Here is a 17,813-nt window from a genome sequence, read left to right as displayed (position 1 = left end):
CTAAAAGTGACCAGAGGGAATTGGGAAAGGGGACTATGGTGGAAAGAAGGGGAAGGGACTAGACAAAGAACATGTATGAATGACCTATGGACATGGACAACAGAGTGGGACTTGGCTGTGGGAGTGGGGGGTGGGGATGGGGGTGGGATGTGTAGAGAGGGGTAAAGGAGGGAAAATTGAGACAACTGTAATAGAATAAACATGATTTAAAAACTAAAAACAAACAAAAAAGAAATCAGCATTATTAATACTGTAAAACAAGGGTGACAATAATAATTTTTGTTAAGAGTTTACCATATACCAGGAAGTATTCCTGCATGTGACATGTATTATCACAAAACTCGATGAGTTAGATAATAATATCCCCAGTTTACAGAAGAAGTAATTAAAGCATACACACTTCAATAATTTGTAAAACTAGTAAAATTTGGATTTGAGCTCAGGCAGTCTAGCTCTAGAGTGAACATTCTTGGGGGTGGGGTTTACATTTAATTACTATTTTATTTTTTTCCATTATCATTTGTTGGCAAGCATCCTGCTTGGTTCCAGGGACTGTAGCCTCACTGACAGGTGTGAGGGCCCCAAAGCTGAAGCTGAGCAAGGAGGCCTTGGGAAATCAGGCCACTGAGGAGAGAAAACCTGTCCCCCTGGCAGGGGTGCAGCCTTGCCTCCCTCACCCTGCTTGGCCCCAGAGGAAGGCTGGTTAGTCAAGATCCCTCAATGGCAGGGAAAATCGAAGTCAGGCACAGTCACATAGGGGCCATCACGGAAGGACTTAGGGGACACAGAGAAGGGGCAAAAGACCCTTGCCCCTCTGCTTTTTCATGGCCAGAGTCCTCATTCTATCTGAAAGAAGTCTCCTTATCTCTTGGCTGCTCTGCTCCACCCGCCTGTCTCAGGCTTGAAACAATACTGCTACAGCCCTAAATGCCGGTACAGCCCTAAACTGGATTGGGTGGTTCCCAGGGGAAATTAGGCCTGGAAAAGGAATGCATTAAATCCTATGAAACTTACTTTGCTAAGAATGCCCTCCAGTAAATGAGTACTGATATTTGGTGTCAAGCATAGAATGCGATCAATTTCCCTGGTTTCAGGGCTGAATGGGCACCACCCTGTCTACTGGACCCTGACCTGAGGCAAATCTCTGTGTTCCTTCAATTGTTATCTTTGATTTCTATTTTTTTTTCTATAAACATAGCCATTTGACATTGATTGATGAACTTTGCATTCATGCTGTATACCCCTGCACATATCGCTCTCAATAAAAGCCACTTCAAAAGAAGGTCTCAGAGCATTCTCTGCTAGAGGAAATTGTGACCCCCTTTTCCTGGCAGACTGAGAAGTATATGGAACAACTTATTTTATCTTCACCATCTGCGGCAACCGGGGGACTCTGCAGGAACAGGGTACAACCATCATCTTGCGCCCAACATGGGCCACCCCAACAACCATTTAGTCCCCTTAACCTACCTACCCCCAGGAATCACCACATTGTTCTCTATATCTATGAGTCCTTTTTCTTTTTTGCTTAGTCCTGCCACTAGCTGTCACCTATTCTCTCTCTATGAGTCTGTCTCTGTTTTGCTTGTTAGTTCAATTTGTTCATGAGATTCCACATATGAGTGAAATCATGTGGTTATACCATTCTCTGACTGGCTTATTTCACTTAGCATAACATTCTCCAGGTCCATCCATACCGTGGCAAAGGGTAAAATTTTCTTTTTTATGGCCAAGTAGAATTACATTGTATAAATGTCCCATAGTTGTTTTGTCCACTCATCTAATGATGGACACTTGGGCAGCTTCCATATCTTGGCAACTTTAAATAATGCTGCAATGAACATATGGGTGCCTATGTTCTTTTGAATTAGTGTTTTGGGTTCCTTCAGATATATTTCCAGAAGAAGGATCACTGGATCAGAAGGCAAATCCATTTTTTTATTTTTTGAGGTGTTTTCACACTGCTTTCCACAGCGGCTTCACCTGTCTACATTCCCACCAGCAGTTCAACTGCTTCTTCCACATCCTCACCAGCAATGCATTGTTTGTACTGATGATAGCCATTCTGACAGATGTAAGATGGTATCTCATTGTGGTTTTAATTTGCATTTCTCTGGTGATTAGTGACATTAAGCATCTTTTCATATGTCTATTGGTCATCTGTATGTCCCCTTTGAAGAAGTCTCTATTCAGGTCCTTTGCCCATTTTTGAATTGGGTTGTTGTTTTTTTTTGGGGGGGGGGTTTGGTTTTGTTTTTTTTTGGTGTTGAGTTTTGTATGTTCTTTATAAATTTTGAATATTAAGCCCTTATCAGATGTATCAGTGAATATGTTCTCCCATTCTGTGGTTTGTCTTTTTATTTTGTTGATGATTTCCTTTACTGTGCAAAACATTCTTAGTTTGAGGAAGTCCCATTTGTTTATTTTTTCTTTTGTTGCCCTTGCCTGGGGAGATATATCTGACAAAAAATTTTATGACCAGTATCCAAGATTTTGCTGCCTATGTTTTCTTCTATGACTTTTATGGTTTCAGGTCTAACATTTAAGTATGTGATCCACTTTGAATTTAATCTTGTGTATGGTGTAAGAAGGTGCTCTAGTTTCACTTTTCTGCACATATCTATCCAATTTTCCCAACACCATTCATTGAATAACCTATCTTTAGCCCATTGTATGTGCCTGCTTCCTCTGTCAAATATTAATTGTCTAGGAAAATGTAGATTTATTTCAGGACTCTCTATTCTTTTCCATTGAGTGGTGTGTCTGTTTTTATGCCAGTACCGGTCTGTTTTGATTACTATGGCCTTATAGTATCGTTTGATATTACGTAGTGATATTAGGTAAAAATTTCTCCAACTTTGTTCTTCTTTCTCAGGCTCACTATTCCTGTACAGGGCCTTTTGTAGTTCCATATAACTTTTTGAAATATTTGTTTTAGTTCTGTAAAATGTCACTGGAACCTTGATAGGAATTGTGTTGAATCTATAGATTGCTTTAGGTAGTAGGGTCATTTTAATGATGTTAATTCATCCTATCCATTAGCACAGTATGTGCTACACTTACTTGCATCTTCTTCAGTTTCTTTCTTTAGTGTCTTAAAATTTTCTGAGTAGAGGTCTTTTACATTCTTGGTTAGGTTTCTCCCTAGGTATTTTATTCTTTTTGAAGCAATTGTGAATGGGGTTGTTTTCTTAATATCACTTTCCGTTAGTTCATTATTGGCATATAAAAATGCAGCTGTTTTCTGGATATTAATTTTGTATCCTGCTATATTGCTGAATTTATTGATCAGTTCTACTAGTTTCTTGATGGAGCCTTTGGGGTTCTCTATGTACAGTATCATGTCATCTGCAGATAAAGACAGTTTTACTTCTTCCTTTTCAATTTGGATGCCTTTTATTTCTATTTGTCTGATTGCTATAGCTAGAACTTCCAGTACTATGTTGAATAAGAGAAGTGGTAGCGGACATCCTTGTCTTGTTCCCGATCTCAAGGGGAACGCTTGTAATTTTTTGCCCATTGAGTATGATACTGGCAGTGGGTTTGTCATATATGGCCTTTATTATGTTTGGGTACCTTCCCTCTATTCCCACTTTGCTGAGAGTTTGATCATAAATAGGTGCTGTATTTTCTCAGAGGCTTTTTCTGCATCTATTGATCATGTGGTTTTTACCCTCCTTTTTGTTTTTCTGGTGAATCACACTTATAGATTTATGATATTTCCACCCTTGAATACCTAGAGTAAATCCCATTTCATCATAGTGCATGATCTTTTTACATGCATTGCTGTATTCGGTTTGTTAATATTTCATTGAGGATTTTAGCACCTATGTTCACCAGAGATATTGGCCTATAATTTTCATTCTTTGTAGTGCATTTATCTGGTTTGGGAATTAGGATAATGGTGACCTCATAAAATGAGTTTGGGAGCCTTCACTCCTCTTGAATTTTATGAAATAGTTTGAGAAGAAGAGGTGTCAGTTCTTGGAATATTTGATAAACTCACCTGTGAAGCCATCTGGTCCAAGGCATTTGTTTATTGGGAGATTTTTTGATTACCATTTCAATTTCATTAAGTGTAGTCTGTCTACTCAGATTCTCTGATTCTTCCTGACTTGTTTTTGGTAGAGTGTATGTTTAGGAATTTATCCATTTCATTCAGGGTTTGTTGGCATATGATTGTTCATAATATTTACTTATAATCCTTTGTATTTCCTTGATGTCAGTTGTTATTTCTCTTTCATTTCCGATTTTAATCATTTGGGTCCTTTTTTTTCTTTATGAATCTGGTGTAATATCTGTCAACCTTGTTTAGCTTTTTAAAAAAACAGCTCTTGGATTCATTGATCTTTTGTATCTTTTTTTTTTAGACTCTATTTCATTTATTTCTTTCCTTCTACTTACTTTGGGCTTTGTTTGTTGTTCTTTTTCAAGTTCCTTCAAGTGTGTAGTTAGATTGTTTACTTGAGCTTTTTCTTGTTTTTTGAGATAGGCCTGTAATGCCATGAATGTCCCTCTTAGGATTGCTTTCCCAATGTCCCACAGATTTTGAATTGTTATGTCCTCATTTTTGTTTGTTTCAAGGTAACTTTTGTTACCTTGAATATTAATTATTTAAAAAATAATTTTATATTTAACAACTGAAATTTTGGGCTAGCTACTGAAATTGTGACTAAATTTTAAAATAGCAAGGATTTAGGCATGTTTCTAAGGTTTGACCATAAAGAATTCTCACTCTCTTTCATTTATTAATCTACACACTTGGATTCTTTTAATATTAAGATTTATTTATGCTGTCTTCTTCCTCTTGGTACAGATCATGTAAATGGACACTGCACAAGTCCAACTTCTCACAGTTGCAGTTCTGGAAAGCGTCTTTCTAATGCTGACATTTCAAAAGTAAATCGCTGGGGGCCTGGAAGACCACCATTTCGAAAAGCACAGTCAGCTGCTTGCATGGAGGTTTCTTTACCAGTTACAACAGAAGGTAGGTTAAATATGCACATTTTTGTGGATAACAATTAAAATTTGACATACCATAATTACGGGAGCTGAAGGACAAGGATTGGAGGCTGCATATAAAAGATATAAAAAACCTAGTCAACTCTAGACAATGAGTAACTGAGAGCCTGGCCAGGCTGTGGCCATGACTGCAAATCCATTCACACTCCACCTCCTTCTTCACTTCTACTACCAGATGCCGCTGCTTATTGGTAGGTTCTGACCTCCTCTGTACAACAGGAGACTTATCTGTGCCTTAATCTGGGATCTTCACTCCCACTAATAAATGAGAGTTTTCTTCCATCTCAGCAGTATGCCTCTTAGCATCTCTATCTGTAAATAGTTATTTAATGTCTGACCACCTTAATTTCTCAACTTCCAAGTGCATGTGACAAAAAATAAAAGGTAAAATATTGGCCCTGGCTGATGTGGCTCTGTGGATTGAGCATCAGCCTGTGAATCAAGAGGTCACCAGTTTAATTACTGGTCAGAGCACATACTTGAGTTGTGGGCTAGGTCCCTAGGTGGGGGCCTGTGAGAAGCAACTAATCAATGTTCCTCTCCTTCTCTTTCTCCCTCCCTTTGTCTCTCTCCAAAAAATAAATAAATAAAATCTTTTTTTTTAAAAAAAGGCAAGATACTGAATTCTAAAGTTTACAGTTTCTTTCATATGTTTAACCAGAGGCGATGGGGAAGGACAATGGTAGAAAGAAGAAGGGACTAAACAAAGAACATGTATGAATGACCCATGGGCAAGGACAACAGATTGAGAACTGACTTTGAGAGGAGGGGCGGGGTGGAATGGGTGGAGGATGGCAAAGGGGGAAAAATTGAGACAACTGTAATAGAATAAACATGATTTTTTAAAAAAGGATTATGTGCTTACCTATGGAATGATTGTGGGGGCAGGGAGTAAAGTACAAGAGCCAGAAAGCCAGGACTATTTTTAGAGAGGGGAAAAAAGGAAGAAATCTTGTAACTTCGCTGCTACTGTCTTGCTGATAAAGAACTTTGCAGAGAGAGATAAGAAAAAAATACTCTAAATGGGAGGGTCGGGGAACATGTAGCAAGGTCTCATGGACAACACCAAAGGGGAAGGATTGAGGGAGGGAGGGGGGGAGGCAGAGACAAATGTATTTGAAAAAATACAGAAAATAAATTAGGAGGGAGGAACATGGCAGAGTCATGCTGACCTCCTCCCAAGACCAAACTGGAATTGTGACTAAATAGTGGAGAAATCACCTGGAAAACAATAGAACGAAAGCAGGAGAGGAGCCTTGGAGCCGTGGACAGATAGTGGATACAACTCTCACACATCCCAACGGGTGAGAAGTGCGGTGGAGGCTCGAGAGGGTGGGCTGGGTGCCCACAGGCACCAGCACCAGAGGGACATTGAAATAGCCAGTTAGCTCCCCCTGAGAAGAACGGGGTCTGAATCATAAACAGGGACCTCTAGACTACAGCAGCTAAAACCAGGAAAACACGCCGACAAAAATGCAACCCCGAAAAGCTTAGGGGCGCTCTCTGCCAGAGACAGGTGGCTGGAGATACAAAGAGACATTTAAAGGGCCAACGCAAAAATTGCAGTGGCAGCCACCCTCCTTGATCTCCGGGCAGAGGCGGCAGCAGAGTGGGCTGGTGCCTGGGAAAAGATTGGTGAGGAAAACTTCGTGAAGAGAACTGAGACGGTGGCTGGCGGAGCCCCAGTGACAACTCACCTCCCATCCTGCAGCTACCGTTTCACTCAGGCATAAGGGAATCAATTAACCTGCCTTTTGTGTGCTCCACACACAGCTTGTGCCTATGTGAACTGAGGGGCTAAGTGCAGACAAGCTGGAAGAAATAGAGGATCCCTGGCCAAAGGGGTCACACAGCTGCATAGAGGGCCTTAAGGAGAGACTGGAGACGGAGGCATTGGGGAAAGAACAGGAGGAGGAACCGGGGAGTCCTGAATCCCTCCCCATTCTGTAGTCTCCATTTTGGGCAGGCAGGGAGCGCCCCCAAAGAGGCATAAGTGGGGCGCCCACGAACCAGACTGCCCGCGATTGCAACGCAATCCGCACAAATAGTGGATCCTTGGCCGAAGGGGTCACAGGACTGCCCAGAGACCCCTGAGGAGAGACTGGAAACGGAGGCGTTGGGGAAAGAACGGGAGGAGGAACCGGGGAGTCCTGACTCCTTCTCCTTTCCATAGTCTCCACTGTGAGGGAACAGGCCACACCCCCAAAGAGCCAAAAGCTGAAAAGCACACAATAGACAGCCCAAAACCACCCAGTGCAGGTGCACACACGCGAGGGTTGGCTAGTGTGTGTGTGTGGACCCACACGGGCTGGTGACGGCTCCTGCAGGTTGGCACTGATGGCACCTATGAGGGAGTGCACAGATCAGCCAGAGCAGGCGTAAACCAACCTGCGCGGGCCATTGAGTGCAAAGCAGTCTGCAGAAATAGTGAATCCCAGGCCGAAGGGGTCACAGAGCTGCCCAGAGTCCCTGGAGGAGAGACTGGAGACAGGATTAACTGGAGAGTCCTGGAGCTGACTTCCTCCCATTTCCTAGTCTCCATTTGGCGAGGACAGGCGACGCCCCCAAAGAGCCAAAAGCAGGGAAAGCACAGAATAAAAGACCCTAAACAGACCAGTCCCGGGGCGCACACGAGGCGTGAGCGCTAAACAAGTGCGTGAGGTTGGGTGAATAAGTGCCCAGGCAGGCTGGAGATCCTGTTGGGCCGGGAATCCTGTCGGGCCAGGGAGTGCACTCAAGTAGCTGGCGGGAGAGTGCAAAGCGATCCACAGAAATAGTGGATCCCTGGCTGAAGGGGTCAGAGAGCCCCCCAAAGCAGGAGTCAGACACAGACAATAGACTCCTGGAAAGCTAAAACAAAAAACCCAATGTCATACAGGGTCAACAACTGACATCATCAGAGGCAGGCCAAGAAAGAAAACTAAAGAAAAAAATAAGTTAAATAAATAAATAAATAAAAAGACCTGCCTACTACCATAGAACTTTAATTCATAAAGTTAGGAAATCTAGACAGCCCAATGGAAGCAGAACCAAAAATAAATAAATACATACATACATTACTTACCAGACTCTCACAAATATAGGAAGAAAAAGAAGTTCCCCCAAAATGAGTGGAAAAGGGGACTCCCCACAGAGAGAGCTAAATGAAATAGAGGCAAGGGAACTATCAGATATTGAATTCAAAACATTGGCTCTAAGGAAGCTCAATGAGCTCAGCCACCTTAAAGATAACTATGAGAAATTGCAGAGAAATTATCAGGAACTTAAGGCAAACTATGTCAGCCTGGAAAAGGACATAGAAACTGTCAAGAAGACTCAAGAGGATATGAAGAATACCATTTCTGAATTGAAGAATACAGTAGAAGGAATCGAAAGCAGGCTAGATAAAGCCGAGGATCGAATCAGTGAGATGGAGGATAAGGTAGAAAAGAGCTCCCAGAAAGAACAAGAAATGGAAAAAAAGACTCAAAAAGAATGAAGAGGCATTGAGGAAAATGCAGGACAACCTGAAATGCAATAATATCCACGTAACAGGGATACCAGAAGGAGAAGAAGAGGAGCAAGGGATAGAGAACCTGTCTGAAAAAGTAATGATGGAAAATTTCCCCAATTTGAGGAGAGAAAGGGTCTCATGGAATCAGGAGGCACAGAGGTCCCCATTCAAGAGGGACTCAAGGACATCCACTTCAAGACACATCATCATTAAAATGGCAACTATCAAAGACAAAGAGAGAATCTTCAAGGCAGCAAGGGAGAAGGAGATAGTAACATACAAGGGAGGCCCGATACGGCTAGGAGCTGACTTCTCAACAGAAACACTACAAGCCAGAAGGGAATGGCAACAAATATTCCAAGTAATGAAAAGCAAGGGCCTACAGCCAAGGCTGCTCTACCCAGCAAGGCTCTCAATTAAAATAGAAGGGGAAATAAGAAGTTTCCCAGACAAAAGAAGGCTAAAAGACTACATCTCCACCAAACCAGCACTACAAGATTTGCTAAAGGGACTTGTTTTAAGAAGATGAAGGAAAAGAGTGAGAAAGAGAAAAACACAGGTACAAAGAGAAGAAATCAATAAGTTTCTATCAGTAATAACTCTCAATGTAAATGGACTAAATGCCCCAACCAAAAGACACAGGCTGGCTGAATGGATAAGAAAACATGACCCACACATATGCTGCCTACAAGAGACCCACCTCAGAGCAAGAGACCTACACAGATTGAAAGTAAAGGGATAGAAAAAAATGTTCCAAACAAATGGGCAAGAGAAGAAAGCAGGGGTAGTAATACTTATATCAGACAAAATAGATTTCAAAACAAAGGCCATAAAAAGAGATCCAGAGGGGCACTTTGTAATACTTAAAGGAAGAATCTATCAAGAAGACATAAACATTGTAAACTTATATGCTCCCAATATAGGAGCACCCAAGTATATAAGGAAATTGTTGGATGACTTCAGAAAAGATATAGACAGCCACACACTGTTAGTAGAGGATTTCAACACCTCACTGTCAAAAATGGACAGATCTTCCAAACAAAACATCAATAAGGATATTGTGGAGATGAATGATGCACTGAATCAAAAAGACTTAACTGACATATATAGAACCTTGCATCCCAGAGAAGCAAAATACACATTCTTTTCAAATGAAAATGGAAGTTTTTCAAAGATAGACCACATGATAGGACACAAAGCAAGCCTCAGCAAATTCAGGAAAATTGAAATAATACCAAACTTTTTCTCGGACCACAAGGGCTTGAAGCTGGAAATCAACCTCAAAGAGAAATTCAAAAACTTGCAAACTCATGGAGACTGAACAGTAGACTATTAAACAATGAATGGGTCAATAGTGAGATAAGAGAAGAAATCAAAAAATTTCTGGAAACAAATGAAAATGAACAGACAAGAGTCCAAAAACCTATGGGACACAGCAAAGGCAGTTCTGAGAGGGAAGGTCATAGCAATACAGGCCTAACTAAAAAAGATAGAAACATTTCAAATAAAAGATGTAACACTACAACTTCAAGAACTGGAGAAACAACAACAAATAAACCTTAGCAAGTAAAAGGAAGGAAATAGTCAACATCAGAGCAGAACTGAATGACATAGAGACGAAAAGAACAATTCAAAGGATCGACGAAGCCAGGAGCTGGTTCTTTGAAAAGATAAATAAGTTGACAAGCCTTTAGGCAGACTCATCAAGAAAAAAAGGGAGAGGACCCAAATAAATAATATCAGAAATGAAAGAAGAAAAATAACAACTGAAACCACAGAAATACAAAGGATTGTCAGAAACTACTATGAACAATTATATGCCAACAAATTTGAAAACCTGGATGAAATGGACACATTTCTTGAAAAGTATAATCTTCCAACACTAAAGGAGGAAGAAACAGAAAGCTTGAACAGACTGATAACAGCTGGGGAAATTGAAGCAGTAATCAAGAAACTCGAGGCATCAAAAGCCCAGGACCGGAAGGAATCACAGGAGAATTTTACAAAACATTTAAGGAAGAGCTAACCCCTGTCCTTCTCAGACTATTCCAAAAGATCCAAGAGGAGGAAAGACTCCCAGACTCTTTTCATGAGGCCAGCATCACCCTAATCCCAAAACCAGATAAAGACCCTACAAAGAAAGAAAACTACAGGCCAATTTCGCTGATGAACATAGATGCTAAAATCCTCAACAAAATATTGGCTAACCGAATCCAGCAATACATTCAAAAGATTATCCACCATGATCAAGTGGGATTCATCCCAGGGATACAGGGATGGTTCAATATACGCAAGTCAGTTAACATAATACATCACATAAATAAAAGAAAGGACAAAAACCACATGATCATCTCGATAGACGCAGAAAAAGCATTCGATAAGGTACACCACCCTTTTATGATCAAAACACTCAGCAAAATGGGAGTAAATGGGGCATTCCTCAATGTATTAAAGGCCATATATGGAAAACCTACAGCCAAAATCATACTCAACGGGCAAAAACTGAAAACTTTCCCACTAATATCAGGAACACAAGGATGTCGGCTTTCACCACTTCTATTCAACATCATATTGGAAGTCCTAGCCACAGCGGTCATACAAGAAAAAGAAATAAAAGGCATCCAAGTAGGAAAGGAGGAATTAAAAATATCATTGTTTGCCAATGACATGATAGTGTACATAAAAAACCCCGTAGACTCTACCAAAAACTCTTCAACCTAATAAGTGAATTTAGCAAAACATCAGGATACAAAGTCAATATTCAGAAATCAAAGGCATTTTTGTACACCAGCAATGAAATAGAACAAGATATCAGAAAAAATTACCATTCGATATAGCAAGAAGAAAAATAAAGTACCTAGCAATAAGTTTAACCAAAGAGGTAAAACACCTGTACGCAGAAAACTATATGACATTGAAGAAAGAAATTAAGGAAGACACAAATAAATGGAAGCATAGGCCATGCTCATCGATTTGAAAAATTAATATAAAAATGTCCATATTACCCAAAGCAATTTATAGATTCAACACAATCCCTATTAAATACCAATGACATATTTCACAGACATAGAACAGACATTTCAAAAATTTATATGGAACCATAAATGACCCCGAATAGCTGCAGCAATTTTGAGAAAGTAAAACAAAGTAGGAGGGATCACAATTCCGGACGTCAAACTCTACTACAAAGCCACTATACTCAAAACAATCTGGTACTGGCACAAGAATAGACCCATAGACCAGTGGACCAGTATAGAAAGCCCAGATCTATATGGGCATCTAATATTTGACAAATGGGGCAGAAGCATAAGATGGAGCAGTAATAGCCTCTTCAACAAATGGTGTTGGGAGAGCTGGATGGCTATATGCAAAAAAATGAAATTTGATCATCTACTGACACCATACACAAAAATAAACTCAAGATGGATAAAAGACTTAAATATAAGTCACAACACCATAAAAGTCCTAGAGGAGAACATTAGCAAGAAACTCTCAGATATCCCATGCAGCAATTTTTTCACCTATATGTCTCCTAAAGCAAGGGACATAAAGGAAAGAATAAACAAGTGGGACCTCATCAAAATAAGGAGCTTCTGCATGGCTAAAGAAAACATCAGCAAAATGAAAAGGGAGCCAACCGTATGGGAAAATATATTTGCTAATGATACATCAGACAGGGGTTTGATCTCCAAGATATATAAAGAACTCACTCGACTCCACTCCAAGAAGACAAACGATCCAATCAAAAAATGGTCAAAGGACCTGGGCAGTCGCTTTTCCAAGAAAGAGATACAGAGGGCCCCAGAGACATTTGAAAGGATGCTCGGCATCACTAGCCATCAGAGGAATGCAGATCAAAACCACCATGAGGTACCACCTCACACCGGTCATACAGAGATCAACAAACAACAGGTGCTGGCAAGGCTGTGGAGAAAAGGGAACATTAGTACACTGCTGGTGGGAATGCAGACTGGTGCAGCCACTGTGGAAAGCAGTGTAGAATTTCCTCAAAAAGCTGAAAATGCAACTGCCTTTCAACCCAGTGATTCCCCTGCTGGGGCTATACCCTAAGAATCCCCAAACACCAATTCAAAATAACCTATGCACCCCAATGTTCAGAGTAGCACAATTTATAATAACCAAGTGCTGGAAGCAGCCTAAATGCCCAACATAGATGATTGGATCAAAAAATTATGGTACATTTACATGATGGAATACTATGCAGCAGAAAGAAAAAAAGAACTACTACCTTTCGCAATAGCTTGGATGGAACTAGAGAGTATTATGCTAAGCGAAATAAGCCAGGGGGCGAAAGACAAATACCATATGATCTCACCTATAAGTGGAACCTAACCAACAATACAAAGATGCAAGGAAAATAAGACCAGCAATGCTGAAAGGAAAAGAAACCAACAGAGACAAGAGGGAAGGAGGGAGGGGCGGTGGGGAAAAGGAAGGGAAGGGAAAAGTCAAGGAACATATAGCAAGGACTCATGGACAAAACCAAAGGGGAAGAGTTGAGGGAGGGAGTTTTGGAGGGAGGGGGCAAGGGAAAGTGGTGGGGGAAAGGCAGAGACAAATGTATTTGAAAAAATAAATAAATTTTTTTAAAAAATTTAAAAAGGGGAAAAAATAAAAAATATTCATATATGGCTTAACAGTGACTACTAATACCATATATGCTAATTGTGATACATATAATATCAATAAATAAAATAGTACTAAAGTCATACAAAAAAATGAAAATAAATTGAATGGAAAAAATACTCTTAGAAAGATTTGGTAATTCTATGCTATTGGTAATTCTATGCTATAAAATAATTCCCCATTTATTACCCCATTTATCAAAAAATTTGATAGCAATGATCTATATTCTTTCAATTTTTTAAATATATTTTTAGGTTTACTGCTTATTATTATGCCATACTACATGTAGTCCAGGGATTATGGAGACAATGTTTTCTCTCTATCACTGCTGCCTTGAATAGGAACCTTGAAAGTTGATGAACCATGAATGGAAAAATTAGGGGAACATATCAGCTAGGAATGTTATAATAGAATCAAAATATAGAGATCATTAAAGAAGCAGCACTCAATCACTAAATTGGGAGTTATGAATTTAATTTTAGACATTTCTGCCTCTTGTGCTATATTCTGGGAAAATTACTTAACTATGTCTCTGTCTTCAACTCTATAAATTATATTAATTATATTCAAGCTTACTCTCTTTTCTAAATTCTGTTACTAACAATCATGTGTATAACTTGTTGAGGGATAAAAAGAGGAAATTAGAAATACTATATTTTGTTTCCCAGAAAAAGGATTGTCTGAGGAATTTATATTTAGGTTTATTTGTTTTTCTTTTATAAAAATGACTCTACCTACCAGGAGGGAAAGGAGAGTTTAGGTAATAGAAAGAAGAATATGAGAAATGTGTTTGGAGTTTCTAAGAACTCATAATTTAGGTCAAGTTCTCTAGATACAATACAACCTTCTTAATACCATTTAACTGAGGTGCTGAGTTTATACTTGCTGGAGGAGGCCCATTGCGTAAGTGTTGATGAGCAGGAGTACCTGAAACCATCCCATTTCCTTTAAGTGAGCTGAAGCCTTCTCTGAAAGATTACCACTGTCAAAGGGATGACACTATCTGCAGCTCTGTATTTGGCCCCATGCAGTTCGGACTGAATTTGGATTCAAGGTAGGCAGCTTGAAACTAGATCAGGACGATAACATTTGCTCTTTGACCTTGGTAAATAGTTCAATTTTTACAACTGTAATTACTCCAGATTTAGCAAAACCAGAAGTCGCATTAGGGGAATGCATTTGCCATAGAACATTTGTAACTTGAGGTTAGTAGCCACAATGTTGTCAGTAAGTGGAAATTGCCAAAAAATCATTTGGAATACTGTACCTCCAACAGTTGAGAGATAGAAGGGAAGCATAATTATAATGATACCAGAAATTCTTGTAACTTTGACTATCTAGGCTAATTTTTTCCTCCAAATTAGAGAATTTCAACTAAACTTGTTAGGTAATGTAGAGATAAAAACACAGTAAACTGGAAAGCCAAATTTTAGTCCCAGGCCTGCTTAAGTTTTTGATTGACACTTCTGGACTTAAGTCTCTTCATTTTCAAAATACTTGGTGAACTGGGTAAGCTGCCTTCCAGACCAGTTAACAAAGATGCAAATTCTACTTCCCCCTCATAATTTTGGTTTTCATGTACCAAGTCTCACTTTACTTTTTCTGGAAATATACTAACATTTCATTTTTGTTTTTTAAATTTCCACAGAAAGCCGAGAAAATTCCTATAACCGTTCCAGAAGCTCTAGCATCTCCAGTATTGACAAAGATTCTAAAGAAGCAATTACAGCACTATACTTCATGGAGTCCTTTGCTCGGAAAAATGACTCTACCATCTCCCCCTGTTTGTTTGTCGGAACTAGCCTGGGAATGGTGTTAATCATCTCCCTGAACCTGCCTTCAACAGATGAACAAAGATTCACTGAACCAGTCATGGTATTGCCAAGTGGTAAGAGTTTTTATTTATTCATACATTGCTTTTCTTAAATTTTAAGTATTGTAAAACATTAATTTATATTAATCTGGAGCAAACATTATAAATATTCTCTATAGTAGGAATTATTGAGAATTTCATAAATCATATACTATTTCAACATTTGTCATATTGCAACTTTCCTTTCCTTTGTGATAAAAATAGCACAACCATTTCTACAGTAGTAAACTGTGGAACTGCCAACCTATACAATGCCTTGGGAAATAAGTTTCTGAAAAGCACTGAAGAAAACTTGAGATGCTTTTCTAAAGCCTTTGATAATCTTCCTGTCTTGTTTCACACAATCTGTTTCGTTTTTATCCTAATATCTAGAGAACTTGACCTAAATTATGAGTATTGTTGCTAAAGCATATGTTGTGTTCTCTTCCTACTTGAATTATCTTTTTTCTTTCAAAGAAGAGATCAGCAAGATTCTTCTTGTTGTTCCTTTTAATATTTTTACATTTGTTCTTAATAACTTTTTACCTTCTCTCTTTTTTTATATGATAAAATTATCTGAAAAACATTTAAGAAAAGAATTGTAATACAGCATAAGGGATTTTATTTTAAAAGAGTACATATATATGGTATGGTAGGTTAGATAAAGTTGTGTTTTCTTTGTTAACTAGTGTACTACATTCATATACATGAGTTATTTATTGTAGGTGGAATAGACATCAGTCGCTCTCTACTAATGTGGCAAATTCGCATAAATATGTATGGCTTAAATAACAGTTTAATTTCTCTTATTTCTGAAGGCTAGAGGTCCAAGATTAAGGTGTTGACAAGTTTGGTTTCAGTGCTAGGATCTGAGGATTTGCATTTTTAATGAGCTCCCAAGTGATGGCTGACCACACCAGTGCAACTTTACAGGCTGGGATGGAAACACGTACAGTTCTCACTTCTTGTATAGGGAAAAAACCCAGTCCTTCCTCCTTCTTTGTCTCTCCTGTGTCACACCACTACCTTTTATTTTCACACTGCTATACTCAACCTTCCTAACACTAGAGCTGTGGAAGTTTTTTTCCCACAACAAGCAATTCTCTACAACACTGCCTTGGGGCCCCACAAATTTAACTCAATTCTGATATTGGAGATAGCGTCAGATCTCACAGGTTAAGGGCTCAGTCCCACAAGACTGTCCCCACCTACCCCCTCAGAGACCAGTCACAAGTCCAGGTTTTTACTACCTGTGCTTTAGCTATAAATGTGAGGCCACAACCCCCTCCCTGGGTCTGATTAATTTGCTACCGTGGCTCAAAGAACTAAAAAAAAAAACATGTTTACTTACTGTTTCCAGTTTATTGTGAAAAGATATAGCTGAACATCCAGATAGAAGAGATGCAAAGGACAAAGTATTTGGGAAGGACACAGAGTTCTCATGCCCTCTTTCCACAATCACCTTTCCACCAACCAGGAAGCTCTCCAAAACCCCTCCTTTTGGGATTTTATGTAGGCTTCATCACAGGTGTAATTGATGAAATCTTTGGCCACTGGTGATTGAACTCAATCTCTGGTCCCTCTCCCTCAGCCAACCCTCTAATCACGTGGTTGGTTCCCCTGGCAATTAGACCCCATCTAATGTGAGGGCCAAAGGTCACCTCTTTAACAACGAAAGACCATGGTGTTACTCTCATCAGGAAATCCCAAGGGTTTTAGGTGCTCTGTGCCAAAACTGAGGATAAAAACCAAACATATTTATTGTAAATCACAGTATCACATATGCATATTCAGCCTAATCAAAATCTTGGTTAAATTTAATTCTACCTACTTTATTTCTATACCTATGTAGCTGAATATGGCTGGAGAAAATATATAACCATGCAAATAGTCTCATTGTGAAATAAATCATCAGTAACCTCAAGTGGGCTCTTGTGTTGCTAAAGTCATATATTAGTGACCTCATTCTCTCTCCCACCCTCTAGAAAAACCATTGCAGTTTTCTCCACTCTCCCCAAACCTCCAGTACCTCCTCCACTGTTTTCAATCTCAGCTAATCACCAAGTGTCCTCTTTCACTGAAAATATTGAAACAATCACAATTTCAGCAGCTGCCACCACATCTACCAACCTGCCTATATCTCCATGGTCCCTACATCCTCTTCTATTATTATGACTAAACTATGTAAACCCCTAACTCAGTCATCTTCTACTTGTGTATGCTAAATTCTGCCCCCCTCACCTACTCAAGAAAGTCATTCCAGCAATTTTTCCTTTTTCCTTTTTATAATTATATTGTTATATTTATATTATTATATATAATTGTATAAGAAGTTTCTATTAGATCAGCATACAAACATGCTGTTATTTCTCCCATTTTTATCTTTAATCACTGTTTTATCTTCAATGCAAAATTCCTTACAATGGTTGTTATAACCACAGTTTCTAATTTTATTCTACCATTCTGTCTTCAGTTCATTGTGATCAAATTTTCTCCTATACCAATCAACAAAAATCTCTATATAGGTTATCACTAACTAGATTGCTAAATCCAATGGCCAATTCTCAGGCAGTATCTTGTATATTGGCAACATAATACACAATTAAGCACTGTCTCTACCTTTAAACACTTCACTTGAATTCCAGAACACTATATTTACTTAGTTTTCCTTCTACATTTCTAGCCATTCTGTCTTAGTCCTCTTTGCTGTTTCCTCCTCAGTTCACTAGCTTAAAATATCAGAATGCCCAAAGACTAAATCTTTGGACCTTTTGTATTTTCTGTTTATATTCAAGCCCT

The 17,813-nt window shown here is 39.1% G+C and overlaps 1 protein-coding gene across 5 annotated transcripts in view; it reads left to right on the top strand.

Annotated features, from left to right (window-relative positions):
• STXBP5L (syntaxin binding protein 5L) overlaps positions 1-17,813 on the top strand; it is a 402,439-nt gene that overhangs the window by 365,574 nt on the left and 19,052 nt on the right. For all 5 annotated transcript variants that reach the window (XM_054575243.1, XM_054575242.1, XM_054575241.1 and 2 more), the window contains 2 exons: positions 4,817-4,987; positions 14,811-15,050. In XM_054575243.1, the coding sequence (XP_054431218.1) occupies positions 4,817-4,987; positions 14,811-15,050 (411 nt within the window). The remainder of the gene's footprint in view (positions 1-4,816; positions 4,988-14,810; positions 15,051-17,813) is intronic.

This window comes from Pteronotus mesoamericanus, unplaced genomic scaffold (genome assembly GCF_021234165.1).
Source record: "Pteronotus mesoamericanus isolate MK-2021 breed Mesoamerican mustached bat unplaced genomic scaffold, CSHL_Meso_final contig_27, whole genome shotgun sequence".
In the NCBI taxonomy this organism is placed as follows: Eukaryota; Metazoa; Chordata; class Mammalia; order Chiroptera; family Mormoopidae; genus Pteronotus; species Pteronotus mesoamericanus.
The sequence above is the reverse complement of the archived record's forward strand: the minus strand, read 5'-3'. Positions and strand labels throughout refer to the sequence as shown.